Source organism: Phoenix dactylifera, unplaced genomic scaffold, assembly GCF_009389715.1.
Source record: "Phoenix dactylifera cultivar Barhee BC4 unplaced genomic scaffold, palm_55x_up_171113_PBpolish2nd_filt_p 000275F, whole genome shotgun sequence".
Taxonomy (NCBI): Eukaryota; Viridiplantae; Streptophyta; class Magnoliopsida; order Arecales; family Arecaceae; genus Phoenix; species Phoenix dactylifera.
This window is the reverse complement of record NW_024067760.1, coordinates 627,468-654,101: the sequence shown is the minus strand read 5'-3', so window position 1 is coordinate 654,101 and position 26,634 is coordinate 627,468. Positions and strand designations below refer to the sequence as shown.

General features: G+C 36.4%; 3 protein-coding genes across 4 annotated transcripts; 2 read left to right on the top strand and 1 right to left on the bottom strand.

Moving 5' to 3' along the window:
* Positions 1 to 343: 343 nt before the first annotated feature.
* Positions 344 to 7,706, top strand: LOC120105396 (cyclin-B1-2-like). Of its 2 annotated transcripts, XM_039117806.1 has the most exons (4): positions 352 to 617; positions 785 to 885; positions 6,634 to 6,731; positions 7,418 to 7,706. In XM_039117806.1, the coding sequence occupies exons 1-4, from the start codon at positions 498 to 500 to the stop codon at positions 7,516 to 7,518; spliced, it is 420 nt and encodes a 139-aa protein (XP_038973734.1). In that variant the 5' UTR covers positions 352 to 497; the 3' UTR covers positions 7,519 to 7,706. The 2 variants fall into 2 exon arrangements, with proteins under 2 accessions (XP_038973735.1, XP_038973734.1); XM_039117807.1 differs by lacking the exons at positions 6,634 to 6,731; positions 7,418 to 7,706 and adding an exon at positions 3,342 to 5,643 and having other exon boundaries at positions 344 to 617.
* Positions 7,707 to 9,258: 1,552 nt separating this feature from the next.
* On the bottom strand, positions 9,259 to 12,237 carry LOC120105395 (neuromodulin-like). Its single transcript, XM_039117805.1, has 8 exons — positions 12,101 to 12,237; positions 11,906 to 11,963; positions 11,806 to 11,823; positions 10,474 to 10,720; positions 10,251 to 10,337; positions 10,026 to 10,157; positions 9,791 to 9,925; positions 9,259 to 9,706 (listed from the first exon to the last, which is right to left on the bottom strand). The coding sequence occupies exons 4-8, from the start codon at positions 10,685 to 10,687 to the stop codon at positions 9,591 to 9,593; spliced, it is 684 nt and encodes a 227-aa protein (XP_038973733.1). The 5' UTR covers positions 10,688 to 10,720; positions 11,806 to 11,823; positions 11,906 to 11,963; positions 12,101 to 12,237; the 3' UTR covers positions 9,259 to 9,590.
* Positions 12,238 to 17,360: 5,123 nt separating this feature from the next.
* Positions 17,361 to 26,157, top strand: LOC103717160 (60S ribosomal protein L3-like). The gene is made up of 6 exons (XM_008805444.4): positions 17,361 to 17,477; positions 18,991 to 19,102; positions 23,260 to 23,370; positions 23,922 to 24,226; positions 25,008 to 25,417; positions 25,698 to 26,157. The coding sequence occupies exons 2-6, from the start codon at positions 19,018 to 19,020 to the stop codon at positions 25,954 to 25,956; spliced, it is 1,170 nt and encodes a 389-aa protein (XP_008803666.1). The 5' UTR covers positions 17,361 to 17,477; positions 18,991 to 19,017; the 3' UTR covers positions 25,957 to 26,157.
* Positions 26,158 to 26,634: the final 477 nt, after the last annotated feature.

The following is a 26,634-nucleotide window of genomic DNA, read 5'->3' as shown; positions in this document are numbered from 1 at the left end:
AAGTAAATTGAAGAAATGATCTTAAATCTTTGTATACTGACTTTTAATTGAATTAATTGGAGAAGTGAAAGAAATGGTGAGTGGTATATAATTAATTAAATAATGTTATGTTTACTAAGTAAAGAATAATTATTTTTGTAGTGAATCAAATTTCAATCTTAGCCGGTATACTGGAGCCAAGATATCGAGATATATCGCTCGATATATCTTGATATCTTGGTTATTTCAGAAAAAGGGACCGCGAAATCGCTTCTCACCGGCGATATAGACCGAGATGATCGAGATATTTTGGTATTCTCCACGTGTCAATCATCTATTAAGAGTGTCCTACTCTGTCTCGACGCAGCTGATCCATACTTTCTTGTTGCCAAAGTTTCTTCCTTTCCATTGGCCGCCCCTCTCTCTCTCTCTCTCGGCCAAAGAGGGAAAACAGAAGCGTTCGTCCCCTGGAGCAAGCGAACCAAGAGAGAGAAATTGGAGGAGGAGAAAAAAGGAAAATGGCGTCCAAATCGATCGAACACGATGTGGCAGCGAACCATGACATCCTCCGTCTCGGATTGAACGGGATTAAAGGTGACATCGTTGGATATCATCCGCTCGAATCGCTTCGTGAATCCGTAATCCTCTCGTTCTCCAACCTCTTCGATCGTTTTTCTCGTTCGTCTAATTTCTGCTCTTAGTTTTATGTCTGAAGGTCGTAGTTTCTGATTTTTTTTATCTCTGAATCGAAACCCTAGTCTTAGCCCTATTTTTTTTTGTTTTTTAATATTTTTTTCTTGTCCAGACAAGTAGGTTTTGGGAGGAGAAGAAGCGGACTGGATTAGCTCTAACCTATGGATCGGCTTTTAATTTGAGGAAGGATCTTGATGCTCAGATCCTTTCGAGGTATGGAAATCGTAATTGTGGGGGCTACGTTTGATTTCAATTCATATACAAGATGAAAATTTTCAATTCGTTGGCGAACCCTAAACTCAAAATTCACTATTTTTTTCTCAAATGTTAGTAGCGGCGGAGATTCATATCTTGCTGTCTTAATAAAGATATTGGCTTTCACTGAAATATCTCGCCCAGCGCCTGGCCGGAGTGTATTCTGAGTGTATTTGAAACTGTTGATAAACTGGGAGACATAGTGGTTATAATTAAGTTGCTATTGATGATTGTAACCTGGTTATCAGATGCTTGAGATTTGGGCTGTTATAGATCAATGATCTCTCGAGTCTCGATTGACTTTTCTTGACCTCTTTTCTTCTTTTGAATCTCACATCTCAGTCGTGGTCTGTACCAGGGGAACATTTGATATGAAGTTATGATCTCGTTTCAATGATCCTTTGTTGGTGCAGCATGACAATGGGCATACCTTGTTTGGTTGTGGTGGGTGTGTGAGAGTGAATGGAGAAGGATGCGGGCTTTTCAGATATCTGCATATTAGTGAGGTGTTTCCTAGAAGTCAATGGTCTTCAAGCTACAGTGATATTTTATACAAGGCCTAATGGTTTTGTTAGAATAGAGGACGATTGGTGGTGCACTTTCCAGTGTTTGATACGTCATTGAAGCAGCAAGAAGTGCTCTGATGTTGTTCTTGACTATTGCATTTTATTGAGGTTAAAGTTAAGTCTAGACTGTCTGATGGATTTTGTAGAGCTAACATGAGATGCCATTTTCTGACATGCAGACACATGGTTTGCCTCTCAAAGGAAAGGAAATAGATGGAACACTGGAAACAAATCAGAAACCCAACTCAGCTCAACTAAGCGTTAATCCTGAGCTAGTTGGATTGAGCTGCATAAATTCCTTTCCTTCGTTCTCCTCAGTTTGAGGCTTCACTTTTTGAAAGATATAGCAATATCTGATCCTTCTTTACAAAATCATCATATGTGATTTTTGGTCTAACTCTACTCTCTTTCCTTCTGTGTATCAAACCATTTTTTCAGCGAGTGCATCTCTCAACCTACATTGTAAATGCCCAAACCATGTGTCGTTGTAAATACCCAAACCATCTAAGTCATTCTTCTCGCAATTTTATTCTCAATTAGTGCTACCCTTACCTTTCTCTGAATGACTTTATTTTTTATTATATATATTTTTGTAATGCATATTCCTTGTTCATGTGGTAAGTAGGAAAAACAAAGATAGGAATAGATCTTGTAATGAGAAGTGAGAAGGAAAATAATAACAAGGGCTTCATGAGTGCTATTATCATACTTGCATATCTCAATGAGAAGGAAAATAATAACAAGGGCTTCATGAGTGCTATTATCATACTTGCATATCTCAATGAGAATCATGATTTTAGAAACCTTAGCAAGAAACAACCTCTACTCCAAAAGATCAGCTGAAAATATATTTCATCATTTGAATTCATGGTAACAGAACTTGGTGATTTTTTGAAAAAAATACACAAATAATTTGCTCCTGGCTGTTTGGCCAAATTGTCTGATGAATTATTTGTCAATGCACAAGTGGATTACACAAAATTCATTAAATTTGTAAAAATCACAAATAATTGTTGATTTTCCAAATTGTTTGCCGATAGTGTAAAGAGCCTGTGGGCTGCGGCTCCACGTCGACATGCAAATTTCAAGATGTTGTTATGCTCAGGACACATCTGTGGGTCATGATCGTGTGGGTTGTTAAAGGACCTGATAAGTCAAAGTGGCAACCAAGATATTTTTCCAAGTCCTAGCAAGCAAACTAAAAGGACCTTTCTTTTTCTCGCTCCCTTTCTTTTGTTCTTTTACTCCTGTTCTCTTTCTTCTCCACTACACATTGCCTTTTTTCCTTAAACGCCCACGCAACAGCTTATGGGTTGGGGGCTTCCTTAAAGAAGCTGATTGGCTGTCTTTTTCATCCATACTCTTACTATAAGCTTTGAGTAGGTACGCTCCAAATCTCTTATTTATCTGAAAATTTCAATTTTTAGTTTATATTATTTCCCATTCCTAGTCTTTCTTCAAATGTGCAGGCTGTAATTTTAGATAATTTTTTTAACTTGTGGTTTGCACAAATTGGCTTGGTTATCAATTTTGAAAATTTGGTGGCTTTGGTTATAAATATCTGTCATATTGTATTATACATAAGTATTATATATCTATACACTTTTGCAAATATCTAAAAAGTTTTATATTTAAATATCCCAAACTTTTTTCGCACTTTTCCTGAATTTACTAGATTTTTACCAAATTCTGAACTTCTCAATCTTGTCGACTTGTTCCCAATGCTAAACTTGCTGAAGTCACATTGTTGTACCATTTTTTGGAAATTTTAATACCTTGCCTATAATATTGGTTATATTGCGATGGTTTTCATAGATCTTGTGATATATTTCATGATTTTTTTCTCAGGAGCATCTTTATGCATGGAACTGTAAGTCCTCTGGATGTTGGTAATCTTTACACATATGAGAAAGTTGATATGTTTCAAACGACAACCATATTTAAGCTTTATAGGCTTGGCATACTTTTTTGGTGTCATCATTCATTTCTTTTCATCTTGGTGCTAATGACATTTAGATGCAATTGAGGAATTGCCCTTCTCATTTGAAGATTATTGCAGCATTTTTTTCAAAACTTGACCCTACCATACCGTATCAACTTTGCATATCATGCTATGTCGACTTGTGTTGCCACAAGGTTATCATCTACTTCAGCAACCACGTGCAAATGCTGGGGGTGTATGCATCTTATATTGTATCAACTCTTCATTTGTGTGCATATTGACCTTTATTGACATCGGAGTATCATTTGGTTCAACAAATCGTGAGTAGTTTACAAGAGGCATACCTCATCTCATGCCATTCCTGCATGTGAGTGTATGGGGTACGCCAATAGATTGGAAACCTTCATCAAAAGACATAGTGGTGCTTTTACAATATTATGTGCAACTTGACTTTCTTGGTTATTGCAAAAAAAAAGGGCATCCTAATGCACGAGGCTCCCATCATTAGGAGGGGGGTCTAGGAAGGGTCAGATGTATATAGTCTTGCCCCTACATGCAAAGGAGTTGTTTCCATGTTTCAAACCTATGACATCTAGGTTGCCATGGAGCAACCTCATGTTTGTGCCAAGGCTCGCCCTCTTGTCCATTGCAAGTGCTAGTATTTAGCCTATGATTTTGCAACTCTCACTTTGGCTTTGCCCTTTCGCTTGGAACTCAAGCATCTTTCTTCTTATTAGTATTAAAGATATGGTACTTGTTTCCCCATTGACTTTTCTAAATTCTTTTAATGGCACATATCCATATACTTCCACTGCATTCCATAAGCTAAAATCAAGAACTAAAGAACCCCTGCTTCTTCTTTGACAACTTGCTTTTTATGAACTACATGAATTATTATCACTTCTGTTTTTTTAGGATTTCTCTACCTAGTAGCTTCCAAAATCACTAAGCTATGATAAAGGTGCTTGATCTTTTTTTTTATTATTTTGTGGTAGCTTCCACCCTCCTTCCTGTGACTCAAGGAGTGGCTCTTTTCTTGCCTAACTTCTTTTCTTTGGATAATGCTGCTGATTTGACTGGAGTAGTTATAATGCCCATGTCAACTTTTTCATCCATGTCTGCCACTTTTAAGTGCCCTATGCTCAAGACACTAACCATCAATGAAGATGAACAATTGATTGTTTGCAGTTATATACATCAACAGAATAGACCAACCTTGTCACTTGTGCTTCACTTGTGGGAACTTCTTCACATAGTGCCTTAGTTGATTTCCCTTTGTCTGTTTATGTGCCAAGAACTTAATTATCTTGATTTATTTGGGGTCTTAAACTCTTTTGGATCCACCTGTGTCAATAAATCAGAGTCTTCTGAATCTTATTGCTATCACAACAATGGAACATCGAGAAGGTATATGCAGCAATCAAATTCCTGCCTTTTCAGCATTGACATATAATTTTTTTTTTTGCTCTCTTGTAATTTGCATTACAAAGAAGGGAGAATGAAGTCTCTGAAGGTCATAGTAGATGTGCCTTTTGTAAGATCATATCATTTGTTATTGCTTAAAAAGTGAAATGTGATTAACAAGATCAGGTTCAGTCTTTTTGGAAGATACATTGATGATATATTTGCATAAGTTAGATTATGGAACTTTCCGCAGTCGTTAGCGCTATGTTTTAATATGAGGGCTTGCTAGTGCTGTAGAACTGTAATTTAATATTTAATCATAATAAATAGACTTAACAATAGAACGTGATTATAATAAATATAAGCTGGGGGATGTTATGAAGTGTCATGGTTGTTGCAGTTGCAGTCCTTGGAAACGTGTATATTTTTGGCTTTGTTAAGATATTATGCAGATCAAGTGCAGCATATGTATTGATAAGCACTCGTACTGTTACAGTGGTGTGGTATCTCCAATTCTAGGTAGCCTCTGGCATGTACTATTCATAAGAGGGTTCATCAGCAATCAAGACAAACTTCCTAATAGTCAATATTGCAAGTTCTTATGAAACGTTTTCAGCAGTGCTATGTCATATGATGGAATAATAACATATTATACTCTTCCCTCATAGTAAGGGGTTGTCATTCATTGCTTAGGAAGTAGAAAATATGCAACCATTGGTTAGTAACTGAAAATTTGTGAATTATCTGGTATCCAGTGATGTGTGTTATTGATATGGACCATCTTGATTTGCAAAGAAGGGAAAATTAGGCACAAAAAATGCCTAGATCCGAGGAATCTTTTCATTCTTTGTTCTGTTCCTCAATTCTTCCTTGCCTTCGAATAGAAGTGGACACATATGTTTTCAGGATTTTGTGGACAGTAGTATTCTCATATTTCAATTTCATTTTACCCTTTTAATTAACGGGAAATACATAATAGCTTCTCATAGTGTCTTGAAACTTATAGTTAGCCTGATATTGCTTTTTTGTTCGAGGTGATTTGATTATCTTAATCATTGGTTACCAAAATCTACATACAGAATAGGAAAGAAAAGGAAAAACCACATTTTACTATGTTTGCTGATGAAGACCTTCATGAATTTTATGCTGCCTAAATGAGGAAACCAACTCAGAGTTAGTTTGCAAGTTTCTATGCTATTACGTTAAACTCATGCCATGAGAGCTCTAGTATATTTGCCAGCATATCCAAGTTTCAATCCTATGCTACGAACGCTATTGCTGATGCATCTTTTTTTTTTATAGGAAGCCTAGCCTACATTTAATGTGCTTTGTGTGTTTCAGACTAAAACATGCAATTTTTTCTCTTAAAGATTTTATAAAATGAAAAAAAATCACATAAAATATCAATGGTGTATGAAAATATATGATGGATAATTGTCTCCTGAAAAGCACTTTGGGTGTACCTGATAATTTTGTTAGCAACGGTATAGCTAAAGATTGAGTTGTGTGCCGTGAACTTAATTGTCTTATTCTTGTAGTCAGTAAACTATTCTTTAACCCAAGTGTGCTAATATATTTCATCAGCACCCAAGCAAAGTGAGTAAATATTTTTCTTTTCCATAGCTGCAGATCCTGTTTTGGAGTACATAAAGGCCTCATGAAAGCAATTGTTCTTACCAATATATTAGTTATAAGTTATAACATTGTCATATCATAAGATTTCCACCATGAGCCATCAAAGTCAAATTAGTATCCCAAGTTTATGTTCCTAACCATGTAAGCTATGCTTTGCAGATTCCAGAGGCCTCCGGGATCGCTACCATCGTCTATGCTTGGATTTGAGGCTCTGACTGGTGGCTTGGATGATTTTGGGTTTGAAGATTACCTGAATGGTATTCGATTGCCTTTACTTTTTTCTGCCCTTATCTGGGCGTTCACTATTTCTTGCATGAAAATAGCTTGTCTAAGAGCATGCTGTGCTTTCAAACAATTCAATGTTAAGACTACCAGTTTCTTAAAGATGAGCTCTGCTATTCTTTTATGATTAATTTGCCATCAAAATTATTCTGAAAATGCATCAGCTGTTTAGCATTCCTGATATTACTTATCATGCTCCATGGTGCATGACAGGCATGCATAAGAGCTGCATGCACCATTGCTGCGTCTACGATTAGAACCATGAGCCAAAATTATTAGTTTTCGAGATCATGAATAATGTATGCAATGTTAGTCCGTGGCTCATAGGCGTTTCCATATATGGTAGCTAACTTAGCATGGTAATAAACAAATAAAATTTCACCAGTACTTTGTGGTGGGTACACACGTGTGACTATGCTTGGATTTTGGTGACTACTGTAACCTACCAGAGAGCTTGTTAATGGTGACATCTTTTGCTCCGGTATAGAAATTCATTATGCATATTATGATACTTCACCGCATCATAACTCATCAATTGTACGTTCTATTGCCAGGTTTCTTTGAGGCCTAAAAATTGGCAATTTTTTCGTTGCGAATACAATCTTTTCTTCTTTCCATTTTGGGTTCTAATTATTTCATTATGTTCTTGACCATCTTGCAGTGCCACAAGATTCAGAAACCTTCATACCTCCAGACGCACACCATGGAATGGAAGTCCGCCTTGGTATTTCCAAGGGACCTGTTTGCCCAAGTCGCAAATAAGCCAATGATATGCTGTCTTAAGAGAGATACTGCACTACTGATTTGGAAGTAGAAACTAATTTTTTTGTTATATGGATCAGTACCAGTATTTGTTATTTAGGAGTTGGTACTTCAGATGAATGTTTCGTCGCACTTATTTATGAAACTGGTGATAAATTGATGAAAATTGAAGACGTTTTCATTGCTTCGGTTGCTTGATTCTCTCTTTATTATTACTGGCTGCCTGGGAAAGCATAGGGGCCCCTTGTGGATTGTGGTCGAGAGGGAGAAATAAAATTTCATGGACTGCTCCATGTAATTTGCCGAAGACTTGAGGCATCAATAGTTTGGTAAATGCATAGGTTGAGGTAACCCAAGCGGGTGGATGGCCATGGGTCGTCCTTCACACCTTCAAAACAGCTGAGGAATATGATGTCTAATTGATTTGCAGATTATAAACATTTTGTTCATCATGGATTAACAAATTATAAAATATGTCATGGATTAGAAAAATGTTACATTCGAAGGAGTCTTTCAAAAAAAAATTTTTTGAAAAAAAAGATGACAGATTCAGCTGTGAATTACGGAACAGGACTTTGTTATGTCAGATGAGTATATCTTTTTAGATATTAGATGGATGTGACCCCTGCAACAGAAGAAATGTTCGAGAAAAAAGTTAAGTGTTTTATATACGTTTAACTTGGTGGATATAATTTATTCTCTCCTTTCTTGAAAGGAAGAGGAGGGGGAAAAAAATGAGACCTTTGGGGTGGAAGCCGCAACGGTGGCGCTCCTCTCCCTCTCACTCTCTTGCAGCGGAGAATGTAGGCTGGATGGAGCCTAATCTCACGTGGCAGAGGGGCGTTGGACCTCTCCTATTAGGCCTGATATCGAATCAGATATTAGTATATTTATATTCATATTTATTTTATTTAAAAAGTATAGATATAAATGTTAGTCGGATACAAAAATTTATATCGATTTTAAACGAATACAAATTAAATACTAAAAATATAAATATAAATATAGATATAAATTGGATAAATAAATTTTATGGCTGTAGAATCAAAAATATTGCTAAGTGTATAATAAATTAAGTTAATAATATATTAATATGGTTATTTATTGTTTTTTAAAGTTTATGAGTGGTGTATAAAATTAAATAGAGTTACAAATAGAATCGAATATTCAGATATGGTTCAAATAGTTATTTATCTATATCCATATCTAATTTTTTTTTGACGGATATGGATACAGGTAGAGATAGCAGTCGGATGATTAAATTTTTATCCATATCCAGAAAAATTCGGATCCAAAAATGATTCGGATAATATCCAATCCTCTTCTACCTTGAGTTTTTGAGCTTAAACTATGCTCATCCGTGTCGGATCTACGTGAGTTATACTTGTAGATCTGCGCATCCCTTTGCTAAGACATTTTCGATCCGACAACCTTGTAAGTACTTTTGATTCAGGGCGTCTGACTTCTTGGCCCTTTCTTATGTTGTCACAGCTCGATATAACATGGCAAACAGCTATTGGGAATGGTTTTTTGACGCCTTTATAGCTCGGAAACGTCCGAATGCCAGCGACAGCAGCCGGACATCAGACTCAGGATGATTGAAGGCCATCAAAGGCATCAAGAATATATATATATATATATATATATATATATATATATATATATATATATATATAGATATATATATATATATATATATATATATATATATAGAAGAAACAACTAAGCAATATGAAGGAATGGTGGGAGAGTAAAGTTAAAGCTCAAGCCAGAAGATAATCTTTTATATTCTATAAATCAGTAAACAGATACCCCTCCTCTCCACCCAAAAAATGAATGAATACAATGCATTCAGAAAAAAATGAATGAATACAATACATTTCCTCTTGTTGGAAGGCTCAAGAATTTTCTTAAGAAGAATAGTCTTTAAAACATGCCAAAAACAATCAAACATGCCCATATTTGATGATTAACATAATAAAATAAAAAATACATGACATATGCATTGTTTGACATCAGATGCAACAAGGTGCCGCCAATCTGGAGTAGGTCAAATGTCACGTTTAGTTTCTTCACTGTTTATTAGTTTCAACTTTGTCTTCTGTTGGTGGAATTGCCTCAGCGTTGGTTGCAGGGTCATCTTCTGCTGCAACTTGTGGGGAAGCAACAGGTTTTGGAGGTATATCTCCTGTTAATATGATAGATACAAGAACATATGAAACATGCATTATTTAGCATCAGATGTGCGGCCAATATCAAGTAGATCAAATACCATGTTTAGTTTCTTTATCCTTTGCTACAGTTTCATCTCTGTCTTTAATTGGCAGAGTTGCATCAACTTCAGCTGCAAGAAGGGCATTTTCTGCTGCAACTGGTGTGGAAGCAAGAAGTGTTGGAGGTACATCTCCTGTTTAATATAGTAGAACATTAAAAAAAAAAAAGTAATGCATGTGTTATTAAACATTGGATGCACAGAAGGTGCTGCTGATATAAAGTAAGTTAGACACCATGTTTAGTTCCTTTATTGTTTACTGCAGTTTCAACTTTTTCTTTCTTTGGTGGAGTTGCTTCAACTTTGATTGCAGGGGCATTATCTGCAGCAGCTGGTTGGGAAGCAACAGGTGTTGCAGCGACATCTCCTATTAATATCATATAACAAGACATACATTATACCCATATTATTTAATATCAGACAGAGAATGAGTGCTGCTAATCTGAAGTAGGACAAATACCATGTTTAATTGCTTCATTGTTTATTATTGGTTTATCTCCATTTTCAGCAGGAGAAGTTGCTTCAATTTTAGTTGCAGGAGCATCTTCTGTTGCAGTTGGTTAGGAAGCAACAGGAGTGTCAGAGACATTTTATAAACATTATAGAGTAAGAAATATATAATGCATGCATTATTTAACACTGGATGCACAAAAAGTGCTGCTAATCTGAAGTAGGTGAAATACCATGTTTACTTGCTTCTTTGTTTACTACGGCTTTGTCTCCGTCTTTTGTTTGTGGAGTCGCTTCTATTTTAGTTGCAGCAACATTTTCTGCTGCAACTGGGTGGGAAGTAACAGGAGTTGGAGCTGATGGTGATGCAGAAGGAAATGGGAATGGAGAGCCTGGAGAGAAGGCAGCATTATTAAATTGGCCATTTAGTGGTGCTTCTTGACCCATCACGGCCTTGAATGCCTGCTGTATTGCCCTTCTCTGAAAGAAGTAGTTCTCACATCAAAATCACAAGAATCTACTTAAAGACGGACATACAACGGCGGATCACAGCCAATGTCCTCAAGAGACCATGTACCAAGCTGCCAGTGCTTCAACCACATGTAATTGACACGAGGTTAAAGGTATACATGGATGAAAAGAATGGCATGGAGCGAGTTAACTTCATATGCAGTTCAAAAACAATAAATGTTATCATTCATTAAGAATAATTGCCATAGCACATAAATTGGCAAGAAAATGAAATAGGACACACTGGTAACTCATTACAAGTGAAGAGGGTATGCAAGGGATATTCTTGGATAAACCCTATCATGCCTAATATAAGTTGTTGGTAGAAATCTGCTGGTTGCTTCAAGGTCATAGAAAGTAACTAGCTCAGATGACTTAATGCTTCAACTTCTTGTCGAAGTAAACTACACACAAAGATTCATATTATAGCTTATAGAAGATTTCAGATTCAGCTAGAAAAGGAGACCATCCAAATTAACTAGGCACCATATTTTTTCAGTACAAATTTTCTGGATAACGATGCATGAGTTTGTGTAAGCATGCAATAATGATGCAGCGCAAATAGAGTGCATTTGTGCACATGTCAGCATATAAGTTGCATAATTTAATTAAAAGCATCTATGATTTCCTTATAATCAATGATTTGACATACTCAACCTCATCATTTTCCTGCTTAGAACCTTTGACCTATAATCAATTGTATATGGGAATTACATAGAAAATGACCACCATAAAGTATGATATTGATGAAGGAATTAACAAGAAGAATAAATGTTTATATGGAGGAGCAGGGGTGGCTTAAAAATGAAATAAAGTATCAACAAATTTGAAAATGACAACAACAAAGAATACACATGCAAGCACACTCAGAAATGCTTGCCAAAGAGGTTTATATATAGTAAACATTTTGTAATATTTAGCATGGAATTCTTAGTGTGGTTTAATCTATTACCATTTCTCAAAACCTTTTGAGGTACTTCAGGCAATATCTACAGCAAACAGGTCACAGGGCAAGCATACCTTGAAAAAGGGATGCAGGCATGGAATAGTCTCACCTTAAATTTTGTTGCCACCTGGCACATCAGCCAAATGGTTAAAACGTAATCATGATAGCCATATAATAACAGTAGCCACCTTAAATAATAAGCTTCTCACCACTGACAATGTAGCTGATAGACCAATTCCAACTCCAATCCATAAAAGAGGCGAGCTTCTGCAATTTGAGTGGTATAATGAATTCAAAGAATGAAATCCTACACAATTATTTGCATCAAACCAGCTCCATCTTACACTCGAGTCATTATGTAACTGCAGAAAACATAAATTAACCATAAAGATAAATGAACTTACAAGTAGGGTGCTGGGGATGGCACTTGGAATTGAGGATTGCCACAAACTGTGGATGTACCACTATCATTTGAAGATGAAATTCTTGCAAAAATTTGTGTCTCTGCTTTCCTTAGAATTATAGAACAGTAAAATAAGCAGCAGCGTGAAACAGACCTCTGTAAACAAATCATGGAGACAGGACAATGAACATGAAACACAGGTGACGAAAGAAAGATTTGCAGAATGTCCCCAGACAAGAACTTTTGTTTTCATGCACAAAATGGTAATGTCAGAATTTGATAATCAAAGATCAAACTATATAAATCTCCACAGATTTAAAACATTCATATCATATAAAACATTTATTCTCGTATCACTCTAGAAGTCATCTTAGTTGGAAACTATTTTTTAACAGTTCTTAATAAAAGTACAAGAAGTTTTTTCCGAAATTGTTTTATGGTTTAATAGAGAATATTTACTTGCTTCCCTGAGTTCAATGCAGAAATATGTTGCAGTGACAGGCTTTATCTATATTTCTTTTGCAATTGCAACTTTGGGTGAAGTGGGCTTAGATGTCCATGATACAAGCATCCTACATCACAACTCACAAACTCCAAGGGGAGTCTAACCCATAGCAAACTGTTCGCATATTATCTAAGAACTAAGCAACAAATTTCACTGACCCTATAAGGACCCAAAGGTTTAAAATAGAAACCTACAGGGAGAGAAGGGGCTTCAAGAAGACAATGTATATCTATGTTAGTGTCAAATAATGCATATCCAATGCTTCTTATTTTCAAGTCATGACCTTGTTTTTGGCTGCTAGCATTTTTTTTTGGACTTGCTCCACAAAGCATAACTTCTATAATGAAAACAGAATGTGAAGGGAAAAATAAAAAAAAAATAGAAAAAAAATCAAACAATGATTTCCCTCAGAATTGTCCGGCAAAGATGCAATTGATACCTCATTTTTCACAGCACTGCCATAAAAAACTCCGAACTCAGAAAGCAAATAAATAAATTGAAACACGATATGGATGCATCTGCAAGCAATGGCTTGCTTTTCTGCTGGAAGATCATGGGATGTAATGTTTGAGCATTGGGAAAGAAAATATTGAAATAGTAGTTACGTCACATTAACTTTCTTTAGCACATCAATTTTAAAAGAAACCTGAATGAAACTAGGAATACAGCAATTATTGCAAATGAATTGATGCAAAGGATTATAATCATTTAAAAAAAATGTATAAAACATGTTATCCTAGTCAACCCCATGAAACTGGATTCTTTCTCTAACTTAGAATTCTCACAAGCACATATTCATTGCCAGTTCCATGAGGTGCTTGACCCTAAGATTAACTTGTTCTCAATTCTCTTTGCAAATTTATGTTTGCATAAGTTATCCCACATATCGACCCCACAGAATTTGATATTTAAGATTTTGTTGCATGCAACACTTTTTCTCACATACTCAAATGGACCTTCCTGTAGAACCTGACTGGATCCTTGAAAGAATTTTATGGTCTTGATGTCTTGGATACTTAATGAATGGACTGGATTGAATTTTATAAGATACTCGACTAGATGCTACGAGAAATTTGGTTATATATAATGTTAATTGGCAGATTTCGTTGTAATGCCTTATCTACAGGGAATTCTTTCAGTTCGATTCAATGTTATAAAGCAATAGCAGTAATCAATCTGTATGGTCTGACCATGATTATAAGGTTGAAGTATTAGAGTCTTTTTTTGATTTTTTTCTGTTGCAACCACGCCATCTGTCATCTCCTTTTGTCGAGATGGTTAGATCCTTAAAGGGATCTAATTGGATCAATTTATTTTTTGAGGGTCTAGTCCAATTGAATCAATTTATGAAGTAACTCTAAAACAAATTTCGTTAATTGAACTATCTGGTCGTACAAAGTTTTATTGCATTAAAGTGCATTAAAGTGAGTCCCATTAAAAAATTTGTATCAATTTCTCGCTAAATTCTGACAATAAAAGCTTCCGGTTTTAAGATTCAATTCATATCAAAGAAGAAGGATGCAGTAATTAGTTCCAAATTTATAAAAAGAACAATTTTCTTTTCAAGAACTAATCGATCCAATTTAATAAACAACATGCACGATTCCTCTCATATCAAATATGGCATTTATTCTAAGATATCATTAGAATCCGCAGAAAGGAGAGCGAAGGGGAGCTCTAAAATTTCTAAGAAAAGGAAAGAAATCAAGCAGGATCTACCAGTTTCCAAAATCCTCTGGGAAGAGGCACCATCTCCCCCTCCATTTCTTAGCGAACACACAGAGAAAGTTGTCCTTCTTCTCCGGCTGGTGCTGTTTCCTCTCGACGCCAACAAGGGAAGAGCCGGACCAAACGACCACCGCCGTCTCAGGATCTCGACGGGGTTCGGAGAACCTATGAGAACTGGGGATATGGAGGAAGCCAGGGCGAGGCTCTCCATTAATGGAGACCAAGCTGAACCCTAGGGCGCGGAGAGGAGTTTGAGAAGCCCGGATGCCTTCTTCGGCGGACTGGCGGGAGCGTCTAGAGAGAGAAGAATTTGACGGGAGGCTTAACGGGCGGCTGGGGATAAAATGGGACTGGAAATTCCGTTCTTTTCCCGAAATGCCCCCGCCACGTTTAATTCGCGCGGGAGGTCCGTTCGGTTCGGTTAGCATCACGAGGGGATGAGAACGGCCCGTTCTTGCGAGGATCCTAGGAGGGTTGCAGGGCCAGGATTTTGGCATGGGCTTGATCTGGCATCAATGGAGCGAGATGGTTCAATAGGCCGGAACCAAAATAGGATTGGCTTGACTGTATATGGCCCATGGATTAAAATATGGTTAATTTATTGTGGGATAAATGTGCGAGTATATAAACGGCTGTGATCTTCTATTATGATTTATATAGTTTGGAATTTGATGAATATATCTGTTTTCTATATTTCATTTATCTTGGAACGTATATGATTACAAATAAGATTTACTGTCTCGGTACTGGACCTTGTACCAGCATCACACTAGTACGGTATTGTATAGAATCTTTTTGGCGTACCGAATGATGGTACACCTTTCGTACCGAATATCGGTACCGAACCAGTATGATACGCCTGTATCGTAGTATATCTAACTATGGTTATAGATATGGATCGAAAGTGGGAAGCCAACATTTCTTGAGAGGGCCACTTTTAGGACTAATTTGGTTTGCGAAGAAAGACTTTTTGTTTGGTTGGAGTTTTCAAAAGGAAGAGATGAAAAAATAGCATTCCCATGAAAATAAGATTTTCATATTTCATGAGGAAGAAAAATTCAAGAGCGACATAGAAAAGCTACTTTCCCACCGGTTGAGAATTGGATTTTTTTTTGTTTTTTCCAAAATTACCCTTAAAACCATTTAAATCCATAATTAAGATTTTTTTTATTAAAAGTATAATAGATATTTCATACAACTTTTTTAAAGGTAGATGCTCAATGAAACATAAGCCACTATAGAATGACCACTTTTACATAGTCAACCAAATATGCTAAAATTATTTTTTCAAGTATTATAATCTCGAAAATCAGCTTTTCTCAACGAGAATTTTTTTTTCAGCAAACTAAAGGAGTTCTTGGAAAATGCACTCCTGCTATTAGTCTAGAAGCATGTAGGTGTGATGCTTGTGCAAGTTGTGATCCTATATACTGATGCAGGAGCATGAGCCTAAGTCATGATGGACGTACGTCGAGTTTGAATTCTTGCTTGGGAGTGCTCGAAAACATATTGGGTTCATGATTTCCAGCATTTAATTATATTAGATTGAGTCTATTTTAATTTGGTCTATTAAGTCACATTGAGTTCTTTTATTTTAGGTTTATTTGAGTTTTTGTTTTGAGTTTGTAATTGATGATTAGTGGATTGAGTCCATGTAATTGAGTTGTAATTAGGTCAACCCAAGTCACTTTTTGTGGACCCAATTGAGGATGTGATGAGGTGTCCATCCGCATAGGAGAAGTCCTAACTCATTAGGATTTCATGGCGCGAAGAGTCTTAGGCATGGAAATGTTTATGGGATACTTTGATTAGGAGTTTTGTTTGGTTCATTGACTTGGTTAAGTCCTACTTTGGTTAGGAGTCCTTTAGTCTTTAGTATTTGAGTTTAGTTATCAGTCTTAATCTGAGTTTTGCCATGAGATTAATTTTCTATTCTGTTCTAACGCCTCATCTATTTAATAAAGTGAACATGATGAATAAATCAATGCAAAATATTTTGGTTTGTAAATTGCTTGTGATCTAGAGGCGAGACACTTCTCTTCTTCCCCTTTGGTGAGACGCCTTCGCAATCCTTGGTGAGATGCTAAGGTTAATTATTGGTAGAAACTGGAAGAAAGAAATAGGAGGGTGGCCTTGGTGACAAGCACCAACGGTGGAATTTGCTGGAACCGATAAGAAATAGGAGTTGATCCATGAAAACAGGAGAAACAAGGTTGTGCCCCTATTTCTGCCAAATTTGGCGATCACTAGCCTGCATCGGGGGATCCAAAGGATCTGGAAGAAAGAGGGAAGGAGTAGAACGTCGGCGGTGAGCTTCGATCGAGGATGGATCTCTAGTGGGGGTGAGAGAGGAATCGGGAAGGGCCTCTAAATAGGTTTGATCGTGACCGAAATCCGACCTAGAGTTGGATTCCATCTATTTATTTCGAGGGTGGAAGAAAACTCCGATCGAAAGTCTCTTCCGGCCAATATGACTGGGCAGTCAAGTGGACGAGGCTTAGTTTGTTGAATCTTATATTTTTCCCCTTCTTTTTCCGCAAATCAAACGAGTCCTATAATATTTTGTCTTCCTACAAAATAACAAACATACGAGTTGGAATTTAGACTAGAACTTCGGCGGGCCTCCAATGAACCCAATTCTTTCATAATATTTCTACAGAAATATCTAAATAGGTTTTTATATAAAGACCATCGATAATGTAACCTCTTATTGGATATTGGATCTCAAAAATTCCTTAGGCCCCCAGGCCCCTTACTATAGTACCGATGCTTCTAGATTTATCTACCATTTGTCAATATGAATGTCCAGTTCAAAAAAAAAAAAAAAAGAGAAAGGGAAAAAAAAAAGGAACAAATGGGACGGGCCGGAGGAAGTTGGAGGACAATCTGCGACCATACCTGGTCCAACCAACGGTCCAAATAATTAGGTTTGGTTCAGGACTCCAGACCAAACCCACTTGCTCCTCAACCGTCCGACTCGCGTTATCCCGCAATAGCTCTACAGCGTCAGATTCGACGCGAGACCAATCTCGGCCGTTCGGTTTCCTTTATATTCAAACCTAGTGGAGGTCTAGGGTTTTCAGCCCGCCCCGCTCCATTTCTCCATCCTTCGCCACTCGTCGTCCATCGTTCTCTCGCATTCGTGGTAACAATATCATTCTATAATACATCTTTCAATTTTGGATCCGGCGTTGTTGATTCGACCTTGTATCGTCCTATACTGGGTTGGATTCTTTAAAACTGTTTTTTTTTTTTGTAAATGTTCGATCCAGATTAGCTCAATGTCGTTTTTTGAGAAGCCAAATAGCTATTTTTGTTGATCTTGTAATGAGCTCGATCAGGAAAGCTTTGTAGAGATCTCGTGGGTTAAAGATCTCTGATATCGTGAATGGCATTGTAATTTGTTCCCAATAGTGTGATCAAGGGAGTGCTCTGACGATCTTTATTTTCCAAACTGTTACTTTTCTAATCGTCTGTTTCTTCCCCTTTCCGTTTTATATGATATTTATGGATTCTTTCCCTTGAAAAATTTCATTAAACTTGATTTTACGGAGGTGCTGCTAAAACTATCGCTTGAAATCAAAATATGTTTTGTCAATCTAAATTTACAGAAAGCAAGCGGATTTCTATTATTTTTTTGATATCGAGGAGTCTTTGATTTCTGCGATTATTATAAGGACTTATCTTTAAATTTTTGATTAAGTTGCTTGCTTTTTTACTCTTATTGAGGATTTGGATTTCTTGTTCTTGTGTGGTGTCTATGATTTTGTAAGTGAGTGTCTATGCCCGTGCTTTAAAGCATTTGGATAACTCCATATCTGGAAGTGGCCAAAAATTGTCCTCCCAAAAAGAACTCAGAGATACATCAAGGCTGGAGTCTCAGAAAGGGCTTTTTTTTGCCAAAACCCACAACCGGGTATTTGGGAAGACAAACCAGAGAGCCCGAGAATTGGCATTTATTGATGCCATAGGCCTTTGGTGGTGGAGGCTTTTTTGTGCCATCTTTGCCAGATCTGGTTCGTTACTTGTGCTTTTAAAGTTGAGGGTGTTTCTGTAATCATTTACAAATTCAAGGCACTGCTAGGCAATTTTTCCCCTAATGCTCGTGTTGCTAAAAAGTCTTGAGTTTAAGTGGGTTTTAGCTTATTTGATAGGGAATTTAGACATGTTTGCACTTTTTAGGAAGGAATATACATTGGTTTAGATTTGTGCTTTTATCTGGTTCTGATTGAACTGTATTCAAGTGGGTCGGTTATGAATACAAATTTAGTAACTGCGGAGGGAGGCACGATTTTTAGATTTATCTAATTAATATTATCATTCTACTCCTTTTAACTTCCGATAATTAAGGAGCATTATATGTTCACAAAGTTGGTTTTAGTTTTGATCATTCGTTTCTGTATGCACTTGCTGTGAAGCCTTTAAATTGTTCTTGAAGGTTTCATGTTGTTCTCTATATTTATTATATTTTTTTAGTTGTCTGGCGAACTGTTTCCTCTCAGATATACTCTTGCTTTCGGATTTTCCTTAATCTTCTTTGATCTTTATTTGATGGCCTGTGAATACTGGATACAGTTCAGATCTTGCATTTTGTGTTTATTAGCCATCAAAAAGAGTGTTTTTCTAGATGTGAGATAATTAAATCATTGTAGTTACAGAGGGAAAGAAGAAGAAAGAAAGACACTATGTCTCACCGTAAGTTCGAGCATCCCCGACATGGTTCTCTTGGGTTTCTTCCCAGAAAAAGAGCCTCCCGACATAGAGGAAAAGGTTTCTGCTTCTTCCATCAAAAAATATTTATTTTGTTTTCCATGGACAATGCTCTATTAAACATTTGCATGATAATAGAAATGATTTTGTAGCCACAGGTCTCTGTTACTTTTTATGGCTTTATTTGTTGCTTGCTCTCTTTCTCTGGGTTACTTGGATAGGTCCGCTTGCTAGTCTTGCATCATGCTACTATTTTTGTCGTCTGTATTTACCCATATTGGATGTGTGCTACATTTCTACCTGACCTGGTATGGGCTTAATATCTCGTTGCTTATTATATCTATATTCAGAAAAGAATTGATGAAATTAAAGCTGCTTAGGATACTTTATTTTGAAAGCCTACAAGATTATTTGTGGATCTTCCAGTCAGTTATTTTGGTTTGTAACATCTGATATTTTAGGTGTCATCTGGGATCATATTAATGTTTTAATTGTTGCATTTTCTTGCTGTTAATTGGATATATCCTCTCCATGATGTTGCTTTGAGCCTTATATTGCATCAATATCAGTCAAACTTGTGGCTGCATGCAAACATTTTCACATATTTGTATATGCGCATGGTTATGCTTAAATGTGTCTGCCGTTGTGTGCAATTGTGCATGCGAGCAAGCGAGTCGATGCTGTAACAAGCATGGAGTGCATTTTCATTATTTCTGGCAACTGCATTAAATACACCAGGGAAGCTCTTTTTCTGTCAGAGCTCAAATTTCTTGAAGTATTTGTTGATTTCTAATTTTTGAAAACATGCAAATTGTAATTTGGACATAATGTTATCGCCCTCTCCTCTCCCTCCCCCCCTCTCTTGCGGTTTGTGCGCATGCGGCTGTCATTGGCTGACCTGCATGCATGGATGTGGTGAGGGAGTGGGGAGGTTTTTGTTGTTGGCTGGTCTGCTTGTGCATGTATATGAGGATGAGTTTGTCCGTGTGCACATGCTGAAGTTTTGAGTTTGTGTAGGTACAGGTGGGGTTGGTTTGGGTGCATGTGTTCTTGTCCTTGTGTGCTTGTGTATGAATGCTGGGACATGAAAAAGTTAGTTGTTTGCTTCTATTATGAGAGAACTATCCTTGCTCTATGCTTTTTTTCTTGGTAACTTGAATAGAGCTGCGCCATTCCTAGTTTGGTCTTTGATGCTACTTTCAAATGTGCTTCCTACTTTGCAATTATGCCACAGCATGTGGTATTACCCTGATATTAGTAATTTGGCACTGTGTATTTATTTCTAAACAAAATTTATGTTGTCGATAATAAATACATGGTAAATCCATGAGGCTTGTATGGTTTGTTTTTCATCTTTTATCCAATTTTGAAGTGGTCCAAGCGGAAAAAACATTTAATGAATGCTCAGGTGCACCATAGAGTTCAAGATATTTTCAGTTGAAGTTCTCAAGTATTGCAAAGGTGTGAATGGAGAGAATGAGCCAGATTTTCCACAAACTCTTCTTGGGGCTTTTTTTAGGTTTAAGGAAATAAGATTTTATAAAAAGCTGATTTTACTAATTCATATGGATATCAAGTTACCAAACTGGTTTTAAGGTACAAGTATATCGCGAAATCCAAATGTTGGAATTTATGAGATGTTAAATGAACCATATGATGTGGGAGCGATTCTATCAATTATTGTGCACAACAGCCAAGATAAATAGGATTATAAAGAGGAATAAAGCCAGTTAGAGAAAAGGGGAAAACAGAAAAGCGAAAGGTGCCGGTTAGTATTGATGCATGAACTGTGATGCTACAATACATGGCATTATTTAAAGTAATATATTGCATGGAAGTCAAACGTCTCTAATTTGATTACCAGACGTGGTCAGATTCCTAGTTTAGAAAGAATTCCAAAAGTTGCATATTTTTTCATAGGAAGTCAGAGATATGGGATCAAGAATTAGAATTATAAAAGAATTTCTTCTGCTGCTAGGAATATTAAAAAAGCAGAAAGAAAACTTCTTTAGTCCATGCATGTCTATTGAAGTTTTGGTTATATTCATGAAAGGGAAAAAAGAAAATAAATAGGCTGGCCATGTTATGGAGCCCATAAGGACATGCCATTTGTTACCTGAGGTCACGAGGGGCCTTAATTAGTTTTATTTTGTATTTATTTTTTAAATAAGTATTTGCTTATGTTAAAACCACCCTAGGATGTGATTGGTATTTCTTAAAAAGATTCCTTTGCAACTTTTAAAGCAAGAAGTGCTTTCCAAAAAGAAAATTGGTAATTTTCCACGAATAGTGTTTATACACCTTGCCTCCTCTATCCCCTCTTATCAGCTCCTCCTCTCCTTCTGCCCCAGTCATCTCACCTCTTCATCCATCTACCCTGTCTTCTCCCACATCCAACCTTCTGTCTCCTCCACCATCCCCTTTTTCTGTCACCTTTCTTCTTCTGTTTTCCGTCCAACCCCTGTCCTCCACATGCTACTTTGACCTTTCTTTATTTCGAGCCTGTTTATCTTCCCTTTTCCAAGTCTGTTGGTATATTTGATTTACCTACCCTTCAAAACCCTCCTATGAAACAACAAACAAATAAGGCAATCTTTAGGTACACCTCCTTGAAAACATGTTTTGATATTAACCAAGAATCTGTTCTAATAAAAAAAACAGATCTTACAAAACTAGTTTTGTAAAGTCAGCAAAGCCCAAATGTCCTTTTGGATGGGCACCTTAGTATAGTAACTTAAATTTAATGAATCACATTCTCAGATATTTGTTTTATCCTTTGAAAAATGAAGTAGTAATTGCCCATTGCTAGTGTGTCTATGTTAGCAATATGTATATTGCATGAGTCTTATTTTACTAGACTATATTTTATGAAATGTTAGCTATTTCTTATGATTGAGAGAATGCTATCCATTATTTTTCTTAACACTAAGAAACTTGCATAATTTTCTCTTTCCCCTAAATGCTGAAGGGTCAGCTTTACATTCATTTGTCACAGTAATTAACTGACCATGGTTTAAATGTTTTCCTTGTTGTCAACGTTTGTTCTGCTATATTTTTGTTTTGACATTTTGCGAGATCACAAGGGATTTTTTTTTAACTTTGTATCAGAAGGTATTTATATGTTCATTTCCATATTAATAGATTGCATTGTAATTTCATTTCATAGTTTAACTTCTATACTCCAACTCTGTGTCAAAGTAGATAAACTCCATTAAAGCTTAAAGTTTAAAACTATGTTCACTTCTGGTGCTTAATTTAATCACATCAAAGCTTAAAACTCAAAGTCTGTAATAAAGTAGATAAAAGATTTAAACTTGGCTGAGCAAAGAACAAAGGTAATTATTTTACGTTTTTTTCCCTGTCTGTTTATATTTTGCATCATCAATCATGGTTTGTTTGACTGGTCATATAATTGGTGGATACCTTTCCATAGTATATTGTAGTGTACATAGTATTCTCCATTGATTTTAAGTTAGTCATTTCTTTTCCAAAAATTTGGCCAAATCATTCTATAAAAAAAGAGTTGCTTAGCCAGGTCTGCTTCTATTATCATGCATCCAAGGAAGCAAACCGATTCACTGTTAATAAGTCCTCAAATCCTTAAAACTTGAATGCTGTACTGAAGTATATAAACTTATGTAAAAGACTTAAACTTGGCCGAGTAAAGGACCAAGCTAATTATTTTTACTTTTTTTCCTGTCTGTTTATCTTTTGCCTCACCAATCATGGTTTATTTGACTGGTCATATAATTCGGGAGTACCTTTCCAGGGCATATTGTAGTGTGTATATAATATTCTCTATTATAATAATTCTCCATTGATTGTATGTTACCCATTTATTTTCCAAAAAATTGGCCAAATCATTCTGTAATTAAGAGTCGCTTAGCCAGGTCTGCTTCTTTTGTCATCCATCAGAGTAAGCAAACTGATTCAACTTTAGCAAGTCCTTAAGTCCTTCTGTTGATAGTCTATGTTCTAAAGTTCAAATTTTTGTATCAGACAATCTAATTTGTAATATATATAGATTATAGTTTTAATAAGTATCAACATATTTTATACTTAACTATGTCCTTCCCCTAAGATGATCTTAGGGCTTTTGAAAAATCTTTACCATGCTTCCCTTCTGCAAGAATAATTGAATGGCTTCTAAATATTTTATTTACAAGTTTTCTGCTCTTGGCATTTTGTTAAGTTTTCTTCGATTTGCTCTGATGCAGTGAAATCCTTCCCAAAGGACGACCCAAGCAAGACTCCTAGACTAACTGCCTTTCTAGGATACAAAGCTGGGATGACACATATAGTCAGGGAAGTTGATAAACCAGGATCAAGTAAGTGAATTTGTATTTTTCTCATATAATAACTTATGAATTTAACTGTAATATTTATCTAACTTCTATCAGTGCCTTTTTTTTTATGTTGTGACCATTTTTGTTCATGCTTTGTCTGTACTTATATACAGCAGATATGTGATGCATGCACACACGTATGTGCTTGTGCATACACATGCATCTTTTAAGCCAGGAAGTTTTAATTTTCTTAGTTTTTAGTTTTTTTTCTCCCATTAAGCTTGGTGGTTGCAATTGTGAGCTTAGCATCCCTAAATCTGAAGTCTTCGGATGTTATATTTCTTTGGATTGGATTGGACATCTAGTTGCTTTCTGGTAGTTATAATGTTTGGCATATTTTCTTTCTTTAAATGAAATTTTTTCATAAGATTCCTAATCATGAAGACTTTCTTAATGTACAAATATTATGTTCTCAAAATCATTAAAAGTTTTAAACTCTATTTTAAAAGTGATAGAATTTATTTAAACTATGTACCTTAAATCTTTTGAAAGTGTATTGTCTGCTTATTCACCTTTTCATTCTCTGCATGTAGAGCTCCATAAGAAGGAGACATGTGAAGCAGTAACAATTATTGAAGCACCTCCAATGATTGTTGTTGGTGTTGTTGGTTATGTGAAGACTCCCCGTGGTCTTCGCTCACTGAACACTGTTTGGGCTCAGCATCTTAGTGAGGAAGTAAAGAGGAGATTTTACAAAAACTGGTACAAGTCCAAGAAGAAAGCATTTACTAAGTATTCGAAGAAGTATGAAACTGAAGATGGGAAAAAAGAAATCCAGTCACAGCTAGAGAAAATGAAGAAGTATGCATCTGTTATTCGTGTTTTGGCTCACACTCAGGTAATCTTGCATATACTTTCTTTGTTCCTGATGTTTTCTTTCATCGACTGTTTTTCATGTTTGACCATCAAAAACAATCCAATGGGTGTCATTTGTTCCATTTGGTAGCACAGCTGGACTTGCAAATTATGTTTGTGTTTTCATGATATTGAAGTTAAATCCAGATCGAAGGATGACATCAATTGTGAATACATGTCGCACCTTGTAAAATTTTAGATACCAAGTGCTAGATTCACAACTCCCTCTTTTTATTTATTTTTCTAATTCAGTGGTGGAGATTGTTTATATTGACTATAAAAATGAACCTAAGAGAAATCCAGTACAGAGATATGTACAGATATCCGTGATGTTGGAATTCATTGCCAACAAGGAGGAAGTCCCTTTTTATTATTAATGTTTAGGAGGCTTTATGGGTTGAACTATTGGCTTCTTTTTGGTTGGAAGTTGTCACTGTATATAGATCTAATCCAGAAAAAAAAATTGCAAGCTGCTTAAGTTTGATAATACTATTAATAAACTACGGAAAATCAAACTCTGGAGAGCCACGGCCTTCACTTTTGTAATGGTTTTCTTTAGTCTCTAATTGGTGTAGGTAACCTCAAGGTGAAAATCAGGTACGTCATAGATGGTACACTATTTCCATCTCCTTGGTTTTTCTTCCTCATATTGCTTGAACCAAAATTCTTCTGCCGAAGATACAAAGTTCCTTGGAACTTCCATGGTTTGTATTCAGATCCATATATGTCTCACATCAACTTATTTCCATTTTTTCTGTCTGTAGATTAGAAGGATGAAGGGGTTGAAACAAAAGAAAGCACACCTGATGGAGATCCAGGTGAATGGTGGAGATGTTGCTCAGAAAGTTGACTATGCTTACAGCTTCTTCGAAAAGCAAATTCCTGTAGATGCTATTTTCCAGAAGGATGAGATGATTGACATCATAGGAGTTACCAAGGGCAAGGGTTATGAAGGTGTGGTGACTCGTTGGGGTGTCACTCGTCTTCCCCGCAAAACCCACCGTGGCCTGCGCAAAGTGGCTTGTATCGGTGCTTGGCATCCAGCTAGGGTTTCATTCACGGTGGCCAGGGCTGGGCAGAATGGTTACCATCATCGCTCAGAGTTGAACAAGAAAATTTATAAGGTTGGAAAGGCTGGCGAGGAGTCTCATAAGGCTATCACTGAATTCGACAGGTCAGTCATCCTGTTTATTAATTTGCTCATAGGGCGGTTTAGGTACTATGCTTGTCTGCTATGACGGACCAAAATGTTCTGAGATAGATAGCCACTTCAACAAATTTAAACTAGATGTTTACATTTTAAAAAAGGGTTATGTTTTCATTCAACCCTTGCAAGCCATGGTCTATGCTTAGCAGTTCATACTATTAGTTATTTTTAACGTTTGCTGCATCCATGTTATGTGGACCTATAGCTGTAATGCACTTGAACAAGAACGTTTAAACTGTAAATGCAGGACCGAGAAGGATATAACCCCAATGGGAGGCTTCCCACATTATGGGGTGGTTAAGGATGATTACATATTGATTAAAGGCTGCTGTGTGGGACCAAAGAAGCGGGTTGTCACTCTGAGGCAGTCGTTGCTGAAGCAAACATCACGCGTGGCTATGGAGGAGATCAAGCTTAAGTTCATTGATACCTCTTCCAAATTTGGGCATGGCCGCTTCCAAACTACAGAGGAGAAGGGCAAATTCTACGGAAGGCTCAAGGCTTGATTAGGACTGTTACAGGCTAAACAGATAAGACTCTGCTTTACATTCTTGTTTGGTTCAAATTTCAGTGTTGTTTTTGGACCATTGGCTGAAATGTTTTTCTAATAGACAATGAATTTTGGGTGTTTCAAGCTGTGCTCAAGTTTCCAATTAACTCTCTGTAGGTTCTATAAGATGTTTGCTGCTCGTGCATCATTGTGTGAATGATGTTCTGTTGTCCTTCGCCTGGTCTGTGATGCCATGCTAGTTGCTAGTAACATGTACCCCCAGAAAATGGATTAAAATGAGTGACTTCTTGAATGGTACTTGGCAATGTGATAATAGATTTATATTCTAAACATATGCATATTGAGGCAAACTTTTGGTCCATTAATCTATTGTAGTATTATTAGCTTGTCAAGATCAGTAAATTTCAAATGATATAATGATGATTTTAAAACTAGTGCATGTGATGATGATTTTAAAAATATGAAGAAATATGAAGCCCATTATTTATATGGCAGATGCGTACAAAAGAATTGTGCCTCATGTAAGCAAACGGATTGGGAGGTTCCAATATTCAAACGTAAGGAGGCACTAGTTTTGCCACTTTCAAAGTGAATAGAGGTCTCAAACTTTAGCAAGATTGGCCAAAAAGTTAGCGGCCGGGTTCCCTCTAAGCGTATGGTAGACTTTGAATTG